General features: G+C 44.0%; 1 protein-coding gene across 1 annotated transcript; it reads left to right on the top strand.

Moving 5' to 3' along the window:
* Positions 1–2,186: 2,186 nt before the first annotated feature.
* LOC105731065 (olfactory receptor 2C3) lies at positions 2,187–3,129 on the top strand. The gene is given in 3 exon segments (XM_012472645.2): positions 2,187–2,631; positions 2,634–2,765; positions 2,768–3,129. Coding segments are annotated over 3 exon segments (939 nt in total).
* Positions 3,130–12,494: the final 9,365 nt, after the last annotated feature.

The following is a 12,494-nucleotide window of genomic DNA, read 5'->3' as shown; positions in this document are numbered from 1 at the left end:
CCTCCACTCTGCCTTTATATCACTCTAGGCCTGCCTCTTCCACCCCACAGAACCATTCTAGCAACGTGTTTCACAATGCACGCCCATGAATATTGATTAAGGGAGCACTGCATATCAGACACTGGGTTAGATACTGGGGACTCAGAGGTAAACAAAAGAGAAAACTGTGGCTCCGTGGAATTTATGGTGCAATGGAACGAAACAGGTAGGAAACAAAAGAAATGAGTGGTTTATTTGTTATAAGTTACTACCTTACATAGAGACAATTCAGGAAAGAGAGAGAAGGGAGCTGTGAGGGTTTTCAATATCATGTAATTCAGTGACGGAGGGCCTCAGTTGGAAGGTGACTTTTAAAAATGACCTGAAGATGGTGAGAACAGGGGTGTATGGATATCTTGGGGAGAAAGCACTTCGAGTATGGCAAACTGCAACTGCAGGCCTTGTCCCAAGAAAATGAGGGTGTTGAGCAACAGACTGACACGATCATATTACGTCTTAATGTCATCCTCTGATTGCTTTTGTAAGCGTGAGGGAAAATTCCCCCTTTGTCCTCTGAAGTTTCATGGAAATCAGCTGTCAAAAGGCAGATTCATAGGAGAAAAGACATACAAGTTTATTTGATCATGGTTTTACATGACAGAGGAGCCTTCAGATGAGAACCCAAAGATACAGGAGAAACTCCATTTTTATCCTTAGGTTCAAAGACATATGGACAGCTGTGTAGAAATGCGATTAAACATGAAGGGTGTGATCTAATGCTGATGGACTGAGTGGAGAAGCCCAGCAAGACCCGTCTGTGAGATTATTTTTGGCCTCTCTGAGCAGTGTGCCTTCTTTCTTGGGTATGAGACACTTCTTTCTTGGGTATGGGGTAAGACCTCTCTGGAATGGAGGTCTTATGACCTACAATCCAATAAGGTATGTCAGATAATTTATTTATTGCTAATTTTAGCATAGAAAGGTAGAGGTAGAGTCACATTTTTAGGTTTTATGGCTGCCTTTGAGGAAAAGGGCCTATGGTTTCTATGAGTCACCGTCTATGAGTCACCGTGGGGACGAGGGATTCTAATTTCTGTGGCTAGCCTCGGGGAAGAATGAGGGGCCAGGGACAACAAAGCAGGAGAAAGAGAAACTTTTGCTCCTGAGGCCTTCATTTTGGGGTATCATTTTCTAAGCCCCAACAGTTTTTTGAGAGTACTTGGAAGGGGAGCAAAGGAGAAGCAGGGAGATAAGTTAGAATATTAGATCAAAATTCAGATGGTAAGTGACAGCACGACGGGCCAGAGTGGTAGCAGCAGGGCGGAGAGAAGGGATAAAAAAACTGCATATATTGGCCAGACGCAGTGGCTCACGCCTGTAATCCCAGCACTTTGGGAGGCCGAGGCCTGTGGATCACGAGGTCAAGAGATCGAGACCATCCTGGTCAACATGGTGAAACTCCGTCTCTACTAAAAATACAAAAAATTATCTGGGCGTGGTGGCGCGTGCCTGTAATCCCAGCTACTTAGGAGGCTGAGGCAGGAGAATTGCCTGAACCCAGGAGGCGGAGGTTGCAGTGAGCCAAGATCGCGCCATTGCACTCCAGCCTGGGTAACAAGAGTGAAACTCCGTCTCAAAAAAAAAAAAAAAAACTGCGTATATTTAATGACAGCAAAAATTTGCAGGATTGTGGGGTTTGAGAGGGCACAATTTTAACGCCTGTGCAGTGGTTCATCACATGAAAGACCACCCTCTTCCTGGTTAGCCCTTCATTGCTAAACATTTAGGTTGACTCTGGATGTTGCTACGATGAGTAATATTTCAATTTAAAAAAAAAGTGCTAAGGATTTTGCATGAATGTCCATTTTTCCCCAGATAATGAGCACCCCCCAGTCTTTTATTATACTTTCCAAATTGGCCTTGAGGAAGGTAATGTAGTGCCATCCACAGAGCTGTTGAGTGGATGCTTTTGAAAACAATGGGTATAAAATTTACTTTCAGCCAGGCATGGTGGCGTGTGTCTGTAGTCTCACCTACTGGGGACATTGAGGTGGGAGGATTGCTCGATCCCAAGAGTTTGAGGTTAGCCTGGGCAACACAGTGAGACTGTGTCTGTAAAAAAGAATAAGATAAAATGAAATAAAATTTACTTTTAATGTTTGCTAACTGATGTGATCACTTCATGTGATCCCCGCCCCCAGCATACGATGGAAATAGCCAATGTGAGTTCTCCAAAAGTCTTTGTCCTCCTGGGCTTCTCTGCACGACCCTCACTAGAAACTGTCCTCTTCGTAGTTGTCTTGGGTTTTTATGTGGTATCGATCTCGGGCAATGGCATCATCATTCTGCTCTCCTGTATGGACCTGCACCTCCATACACCTATGTACTTCTTTCTAGCCAACCTCTCCTTCCTGGACATTAGCTTCACCACGAGCATTGTCCCACAGTTCCTGGCCCACCTGTGGGGACCACAGAAAACCATAAGCTATGGGGGGGGTGTGGCCCAGTTCTGTATCTCCCAGTGGCTGGGGGCAACCGAGTGTGTCCTGCTAGCCACCATGTCTTATGACTGCTATGCTGCCATCTGCAGGCCACTCCATTACACTGTCATTATGCGTCCACAGCTTTGCCTTGGACTGGCTTTGGCCTCATGGCTGGGGGTCTGACCACCAGCATGGTGGGCTCCACGCTCACCATGCTCCTACCGCTGTGTCACTTATTTCGTGAGATGCCCCTCATCATGCAACTGGCTCGAGTGGACACCAGCTTCAATGAGGTGGAGATGCACCTGCCAGCTTTGTCTTTGTTGTCCTGCCTCTGGGGCTCATCCTCGTCTCTTACGGCCACATTGCCTGGGCCGTGCAGAAGATCAAGTCCGCAGAAGGGCAGAGAAAGGCATTCAACACCTGTTCTTCCCACGTGGCAGTGGTGTCCCTGTTTCACGGGACCGTCATCTTCATGTATCTCCAGCCAGCTAGGAGCACCTCCCATGAGCAGGGCAAGTTCATAGCCCTCTTCTACACCGTGGTTACTCCTGCGCTGAACCCACTTATTTACACCCTGAGGAACGCCGTCCGGCACACCGTGTTGGAGAACTGCTGTGGCTCTGCGGGCACGCGGCACCCATTTAGAGACTCCAGCCCCTTCTGAGGAGGAACATCAAGTTTACGTAGAGCAAACGGACCTCGGAGGACGGGGTACTTGGGATGTCGTTTTTCTTCTAATGTTGAGTTCAAGGTAGATGGAAATCTGAAAGCAGTGTGCTCACACCATTTCCAGACCAAGAAAATGCATGCATTGTTTGTTAATTATCACAGTTTTGTTGATTTGTCTTTGTTGAGTTTTGCTGTATATACACATGTGGACTGTCATCTTGTTTTGTAAACTTCTTTCGTTGTTATACATCTGTTCCTCAGTATCCGAAGGAGGTGGATTCCAGGATCCTCCATGGATAATAAACTGTGATGATGCTGGGAGCACACGGGGAGACCGGAGCCCCCCGCGTCCTCCCAGTCCTCAGCCCTGCGCCTGGGGTGAGCTGGGAGGAAACTGGCGCCACCCGAACGCACTCGGAGGCCGAGAGGCTGTGGAGGACGAGGGAGGCTGCAGGGCCGCGGCTCGGCCACGCGTTTAGGCCACAGAGCCGGCAGGTGCATGTCCTGGGCGACCGCCCTGTCGAGTTGGGTGAGACTTGCAGTCCTGACGGCTCATAGTTACAAGACATTTTCATACTCTATCCATTGTTTTGTGTGCATTTTACTACTCACTTCTGTATATGTAGTTAACAACGCTAAGCTTTTTCGAAACGTCTCTTCCTTCTAGATATTCTGAAGTACCTGATATATGTTAAAATTAGAGGTAGTAAAATGACACTTTTTGTAAATAACGTTTCCTTAAAATTCACAGGAAATGTTATTTTATGGTGGGGGGGTGGCATGGTGATTGTGGGCTGGTTCAGGAAGGAGCGGGAAGTACAGAGAGCTCTAAGCCAGTGCGCGTACAGTGAGTTAACACTCACCAGTGTTTCTTAGGATTGTGCATCTTATTTTACGTATCTGTGTACACAGTGTATATAAAAGACAGACGAGTCCTAATTTACAACAGCTAGTCTTTCTAGATGTTAAAGAACTTGCCAGCGTATGAAAAAAGTAGAGCTAGTAAACTAATACATTGACTACACGTGGCGTTAAAAATTAATAGGAAAGACCGTTCTTAAAACACAGAAGCGAACTTCCTAAATTCCCCTCTACACATTACGGATGCTTGTACCTGCCCACAGAGTTGATAGAGGTCGAAAGGGACAGGATCCTAGGCTAGAATGTTCCTATTTAGAAGACAGTTTCAAATTATGGTCTGTGATATGTGTATGAACCATTTATTCAATGCTACTGTGTATGTAGCGGAAAACTCAAGTCCTATTTGAAACGTCGAGTCTTTCTAGATGTTAAAAAGTGCACGACGTAGGTTAAAAGTAGACGGCTAAAGTAACACCCTTTAAGCTTTTTTTTTTTAATTTCCTAGGAGTGGTTACATTTGGAAATGGAATTGTTAAATTTGATGCTCTAGAGAATATGCTGACTGTTCACCGGGTGGCGGTGGATGAGGGAGGAGGAGGTATGCAGGGAGAAGGGTTCTGTGCCCTGAGTTAGATTAAGTCAGACTAATAAGATACCCATCACCTCACCTACCTATCATTTATTATGGTGAGACATTTGAAATGTACTCTCAGTCGTTTTAAAATACATAATACACCATATTTACTATAGTCATTCTGCTGTGCAATAGATCTCAAAGCCTCTTCCTCCTGTCTGTCTGAAACTAGTATGTGCTTTTTAAACGTGGTTGGAACAAGTGGTAGAGAGAATGGGGTTGGTGAGAGAGGAGGCGTGGGACGGCATATAGGACAAGTCAGAGATGACGCCGGCTGTCACATGTTGCTCTTTGAAGGGTCAATGTGGGCTTTAAAATAATTGAATGATAAAATGAGGATTGCAATTTCTGCAGATTATTCAAGCAGGTAAGCATGAAGAATGGATTAGATTATGTGTCTGTGGAAACAAGATCTCAATAATAGATAAGAATTCTAGGCTGGGCACGGTGGCTCATGCCTGTAATCTCAGCACTTTGGGAGGCCAAGGCGGGTGGATCACAAGATCAGGAGATCCAGACCATCCTGGCCAACATGGTGAAACCCCATCTCTCCAAAAATACAAAAATTAGCTGGGCACGGTGGCGGGCGCCTGTAGTCCCAGCTCCTCAGGAGGCTGAAGCAGGAGAATTGTTTGAACCCAGGAGGCGGAGGTTGCAGTGAACTGAGAGCACACCACTGCACTCCAGCCTGGCAACAGAGTGAGACTCTGTCAAAAAAAGAATTCTGACATTACGGGAACAAGGGGATGGCAAAAGGTGTCCATTTCAATCACGCTTGAATTTCATGAAGTGGTCTTCGTTTTGCACTATTCCCAAAAGCCGGTGGCCCAGCCAAAGCCAAATTACCTTCAGTGGTGCTGCACAGAGAAAACCCTTGGAGAAAAATAAGTCCTATTTATCCAAAATTGACCTCTCAAAATTTGTGTGTTGGGGGGGTTGTTTTTTGGTTTTTTTTTTTTTGAGACAGGGTCTCACTCTGTCACCCAAGCTGGAGCACACTGACATGATCTCAGATCATTGTAGCCTCTGCCTCCCAAGTTCAAGTGATTCTCTTGCTTCAGCCACCTTAGTGGCTGGGACTACAGGCACGCACCACCACACCTGACTAATTTTTGTATTTTTAGTGGAGACGGGGTTTCACCGTGTTGCCCAGGCTGGTCTCAAACTCCTGACCTTAAGCGATCTGCCCATATCAAACTCCCAAAGTGCTGGGATTACAAGTGTGAGCCACTATGCCTGCCTCTCAATAGTTTTTTAATGTAGTTTCCTACTGAAAAAAAATTTCAGGTATATGTTCCTCTCCTCCAAATGTGAACTCATTTAGAAAATGATGTTATTTGTTAACAGTAGCACTGCCAATAATACCAAATCCTTCAAAGAGAGTGTCGTATAGCGAGTCTCCAGACTCTCCCTCCCAAGCACTCCAGTGTGTCCATTTAACATCCAGTTTGAAAAGGTGACCTCCCCTGAATCTAAAACAAAAGTTGAAAACTAAAATGAATGAAAAGGAAAAAATGTTACATAAACAAGCAAACAAACAAACAAAAAAACCGTGGTTTAACAGCATAGAAGGCATAGCTTTATTAGATTTTTACATGAGTGGTATTTTTATTATTGAAAACAATTCATTAGGTTTTCTTATAATTTCTTTATTACTCTATTTGTTTAAAATGTGTGATCAAAGAAAACTCTCATAGAACCTTCTAAACTGAATGTAGAAAAAGAGAGAAAAGAGATTGTCAGAATTTTATTACACTTGCAATTTCCCAACCATCTTTCCCCTATCCTGTAATGGAGTCATTGAATTTTAAAGCAAAATCTATTGAAGTGTTATCTTTTTTATTCAGAATCAACTTCTTGATTGTTAGGGTAATGTGCATGAGCGATCCCTGCCAGCTTTGCATCATCATAGATCTGCATCTCTTTAGGAGGCGGTGAAGTGAAAGGGCCTGGCTTCTGGCCTGAGTGTAATCTCCAGCTGTGTCATGATGCAGCTCTGCTTTCTCTTGCAGGTTTTCTAAAGTCTCTGTGCTTCAGTTTCCTCTACATTTGCTACATGTATTTCCCATTTATTTAGCACCAAGTTAAAGTGAAAATAATATGTAAACTGTGATAATTCTTGCTCTAGAAGTGAAAAAATAGAGATTCAGCTGGAAGCTAAGTGAATTGCACAGGGCTCGGCAACTGTTAAAACGTAGGAGGTAGTATTCGGAACATGGCAACGTAATTTCCGCTCTTCCCACACTGATTCTTGCATACTGTCAAGGTTTTGCTTGTTTTTTTATTATTATTACTTACCAAAAAATCATTTTTAGAATGAAGAAATCATCAGTTTCAGCAGGCCTTCTATTCCCATACATTAAAGCATTCAATCATTTCCAAACCTTAGGAGGTGAACATTATTTCCTGCATTTTTATGCAAGAAGACTGAGGCTCAAAGTGCTGCTACTTGTCACCCTATTATGCAGTGTCACTGTGTCTGTGACACCGATCCAGAGATATCTACTCGGGATACAAACACTGTGTTCATCAACCTAAACCACATGTCCCAACCATGTCCATGGTCCCCACTCTCAGCCAACATCCAAAGCCACATTCTGCAAATCACGCTATTTTTCATGTTTGCTTAGTATTACCTACATTTGCTACTCCTGCTCACACTTCCTCAAAATGCTTATAAAACACGTATAAAATTACAAGATTATGTATTTCGTTATCTCCTCTAGGCCTCCCTAGAGTTTATCACCAATCTTAGTCAATGTTTAATTCCAGGATTCTGCTTTCACGCACCACCACGCCTGGCTAATTTTTTTTTTCCTTTTTTCTTTTCTTTTTTTGTATTTTTAGTAGAGACAAGGCTTTACCATGATGGTCAGGCTGATCTCGAACTCCTGACCTCCAGCGATCCGCCTCCCTCGGCCTCCCATAGTGCTAGGATTACAGGTGTAAGCCACTGCGCCCAGCCAATACTTTTTCTGATAAAAATTTTCCATGACCATAAACATTTACAAGTTAATTCAAGATAGTGTGCTGTAATATCTACAAATCTAAAGAATTAAACACATGTTAAATGCAAAGTGCTTATTCCTAATTGCTTGACAATATGGTGCTGGAATGCTCTTCCAGAACTGACTTTTCTAAATAAGATTGATTGTAGTTAGCAATTATTCTACTTCGTCCTTGTGTGTTTTTATTTCCACATAAAGAAAAATGATATTTTTGTAGCATTTTCCTTTTTTTTCTTTTTTTTTGAGATGGAGTCTTGCTCTGTTGCCCAGGCTGGTGTGTAGTGGTGCCATCTCGGCTCACTGCAACCTCTGCCTCCTGGGTTCAAGTGATTCTCCTGCCTCAGCCTCCTGAGTAGCTGGGATTACTGGTGTGCACCACCAAGCCCAGCTAATTTTTGTATTTGCAGTAGAGATGTATTTGTATTCACCATGTTGGTCAGGCTGGTCTCGAACTCCTGACCTCATGATCTGCATGCCTCAGCCTCCCAAAGTGCTGGGATTACAGGCATGAGCCACCGTGCCCGGCCATTTTTTTTTTTTTTAACATTTTCTTTTTTTTTTTTTTTTTTTTTTGAGACGGAGTTTCGCTCTTGTTACCCAGGCTGGAGTGCAATGGCGCGATCTCGGCTCACCACAACCTCTGCCTCCTGGGTTCAGGCAATTCTCCTGCCTCAGCCTCCTGAGTAGCTGGGATTACAGGCACACGCCACCATGCCCAGCTAATTTTTTTGTATCTTTAGTAGAGACGGGGTTTCACCATGTTGACCAGGATGGTCTCGATCTCTTGACCTCGTGATCCACCCGCCTCGGCCTCCCAAAGTGCTGGGATTACAGGCTTGAGCCACCGCGCCCGGCTTTTTTAACATTTTCTAAAACCTTAACTCATAGTTTTGGTTTTTTCAGCCTTCAAGAAACTATTTTTCCAAATTCATACTATTTGTTTTCTGAAACTAGTTCATATGTTCTCTTCCCATATGTGAGACTAAAAACTCTTCAAAATTTGGAACAAATGAAAACGTTTCCTATGTATCCAGACTTTATGTTACACAGTGATTTGGTTTTTAATGAAATGAAAAGGATAGAAGAATGAATGAGGCAGAGAGAGACAATATAATGAAGATGATGCATTTGCATTCTTGGGCTGCCCTAACAAATTGCCACCATGGCTTAAAAAAAACAGAAATTTATTTTCTCAGACTTCTGGAGGCTGAAAAGTCCAAGATGAAGTTTCTGTCAGGTTTTGGTTTCTGGTGAAAACTCTCTTCCTGGCTTGTGAAAGACTGCCTTTTCTCTTTGTCCTCACATGGTGCGGGGAGAGAAAGAATACGAGAGAGAGAGAGAGAGAGAGAGAGAGAGAGAGAGAGAGAGAGATGGGGGAAGACAGAGCGAGAGCGAGCACTTCCTCTTATAACAAGGCCACAGTTCTATTGGATTAGGGTGCCGCCTTCGCTGTCTCATTGAACATTAATTACCTTAATTACCTCCCAAGATCCTGTCTCCAGATGCAGTCACACTGGGGGTTAGCACTTCAGCACATGAAGATTGAAATATGAAAGTCATATTTTGGGACACACTTACCACCTGAACTCCTGCACGTGGGGGTCATCATCATGTACTTTGGGCCAGCAACCTACATGTACCTCCAGCCCTCTGCCAATGATACTCAAGCCAAGTTCATGTCTTTCTTCTGCTGTGTTGTCACTCTGCTGCTCAATCCACTCATCTACACCCTGAGAAATAAGGATGTGAAAAGGGCATGGAGTAGGATCCTACTATCCTAGGGTGGGGCGGTCTTGAAAAGCCAGATAATCTCTGCCTGCATGCATCCATTAATGACAGCGTGTCGGAGTCTGCCTGCATGCATCCGTTAATAACAGCATGTCGGCTTTCCAAACGAGTGTCCACAAGCTCCAGAGAAAGAGTTCCCGTCTCTCACGTCAGCTACCCTTATGTCTGGAGAAGCTCTTTTGACTCAAAGGTGTCATCTTCTGAAATCCCAAATAGAGCCATTGTGTTTTTCTTGACCCTTCCCAAATGTCTTTCTTTCAGTGGGCACAATGGGCAGCATGGTCCACCTACCTACAGAGGGTGAACACCACCATCTTTTCAAATCCCTTCTGTAACTTCTTCCCTTTACCAACTGCTCTCAAGAAACAGTTGCTAGAACACTTGAGCAGACCCCAAGAAGATATTTAGAAAGACTTACTGGAATGGTGTGTCCTACCCAACCACTCATTCTAACCTCACCTGTTCCCAAGCATCCCACGCCCTCTCTCCTTCCTCCAACACCTTGTCACCCTACAATTCATTTTATTCTTTCTTCATCCATGCCCTCACAATCCATCTCATTCATTTATTTGAGATAATAATTCCAACCTCACCATAAGAGATTCACTTCACTTCTTTCAACCAATTTATGACAAATTTGATTCGATTTATCTTATATGTTTATGAGCCAGCATCTGCATTTGCCTAACTGCTCTATTTCACTGCACGCTTTTAGAGATTAGAGACAGATCTATTCCATTGTACATCAATCAGCCTCTAAATGCCTAAGACATTAGACATGGAGCAGTGATTGAACAGAGATTTAGACTGAGAATTAATAAAGTGCAAAGGGGATCCCAATTTACTGGGGCTCAAGAAATGTGTAATGCCCTTGTTGAATGTGTTTTCACCACTTGCCAAAGCCATGAGAGACTCCCTTTTCTGAATGATGCCTACTTTTTAAAATACATACTTTCCAATTCTTTTTTATAGACAGGATCTCCCTATGTTGCCTAGGCTGGTCTCAAACTGCTGGGCTCAGGTGATCCTCCTACCTTGGCCTCCCAAAGTGCTGCTATTACAGTCGTGAGCCACTGTGCCTGGAAGATACCTACTTTTGATCTCTCACAACAAGTAGAGGAGAAGTTAACCAGAAACTTATAGCAAAAAAAATTATGCTACCCATTTATTCTCTACTCATAATATTATTTAAAAGTAGATATCATCAGAAACTGGATCCAAGCCTCTCCTTTATGAAATGCCAAGAATTTGGCTCTGTGACCCAGGCTGGAGTACGGTGGCACAATCATAGCTTACTGCATCCTAGAACTCCTCCTAGGCTCAAAAAATTCAATTTGATTTAAATTTAAAGCTGGTTATGTGTGTAGTCTATGACTTGCCTTTTCGTTTTTTGTTTTGTTTTTCATTTTTTTGTTTATTTGATTGCTTGTTTTGAGACAAGATATTACTTTAGCACCCAGGCTGCAGTGCAGTGGCAGGATCACGGCTCACTGCAGCCTTGACCTCCTGGGTTGAAGCAATCCTCCGCCTCAGCCTCTCAAGGGACCACAGGTGCACCCTCCCACACCTGGCTAATTTTTTTTATGTTTTGTACAGCCGGGATCTCACTCTGTTGCCAAGGCTGGTCTTGAACTCCTGGCCTCAAGTCATGCTCCTGCTTCAGTCTGTCTGCTTCAGCCTCCCAAGTAGCTGAGACTACAAGTGGCACCATGATGTCCAGCTAAATAAAATACCTTTTTTCCCCCACGTATCTAAACAGAAACTGACTTCCCAGCCCAGCATTTTCAAGATGAAGACAAATGCTTTGCTCATAATGAGGCATCTGCTTCAAAGTGGGCATGGCTCTGAACGTCTGATCCCTCTCTAATATTTCCTAGGATAGAGACAGTCAGGGGTGGTATCAGATCAGAGCTCCACAGTTCATTTGCACTAAATTTGATGGGCAGGTTCATCTGTTATCTTTATAACTCCTTACAACTCCTTCCCTTTAACTTTGTGAGCAAATCCAGTCCTCATTTTCAAACCAGGCAGGCCAACCGGACTCAACTTTTCATCTGAAAAGGCCTCTGTGTACTCTTAATTGAATAAGTGTGTTAAACACCTGTAAGTGGGAGCTAAATGCTGTGTACACATGGACATAGAGCGTGGAATGACAGACACCGGAGCCTCAGAAGGGTGTCAGGGTGGGAAGGGTGAGGACGGGAAATTACCGAACGGACATGGTGTACGCGCCAGGTGATGGTTGCACTCAGCGCCCTGGCTTCACCACAGGCAGTATACCCATGTCTCAAAGCTGCACTTGCTACATTTATACAAATTTAAAAATGCATCCCCGTGACATTTTTTTTCAAGCATGGATTCTAACTCTAGAATAGGTATTAACAAAGAGATGAGGAGGAGGAAAAGGTAAACCACGAGGCGGGGCGAAGGGGGCCCCGGAGCCGCAGCGTGCTCGCCCCCTGCTGGCCATCAGGCGATGCTGCCTTCAGTCGTTCCTGCCTAAGTTCTCTGCGCTTTCTCTCTGCCATAAATGACACATTTTTAAGAAGTATCCCTTTGGTGAGGATTTTGGACCATAGAGCAATGTTTCTTAGTCATCTTCAGGAAGGGTTAAAACACTTTTATTGTGAAATGGAGGAAGAGTGATTGTGAAAACGGAGTAGAGAAGGAGAACTGGCAACCGGCTTCTGGGCTCTGAGGCAGGTTGGATTTAGGAGAAGTAACCCGTGGAAGTTGCAGCGAATCAGCTGTAGTATCTCTCAAACGCGTTTGTTCGGTTTCCGTGTAATACTTCTCCTGCAGCATTTGGGAATTTCAGAAGTTATTTTACTTTAGAGTGAAAGATGACAGAGGATAGTACCTACCTCGTTTCTGATCTTATAACTTGAGGGGTGGGAATGGGTTCTTAGTAAGCAGGTACTGTGTGCCAGTACTGTGTGCCCTGAATATCTGACCTGTTCCCCAGAGGAGAGTGAGGAAGAAGAGGCTGCAGAGACAGCAAAACACAGGATTTCAGCAGAATCAGATAACTGGAATTGTAGAGTAACCAAAGAGCCCTGAGTAAAACCA

The sequence above is a fragment of the Aotus nancymaae genome, unplaced genomic scaffold (assembly GCF_030222135.1).
Source record: "Aotus nancymaae isolate 86718 unplaced genomic scaffold, 86718_ANA_hifiasm-v0.15.2.pri h1tg000032l_1, whole genome shotgun sequence".
NCBI lineage: Eukaryota > Metazoa > Chordata > Mammalia > Primates > Aotidae > Aotus > Aotus nancymaae.
Note: the sequence above shows the minus strand (reverse complement) of the source record. Positions and strands in the feature narration are given on the sequence as shown.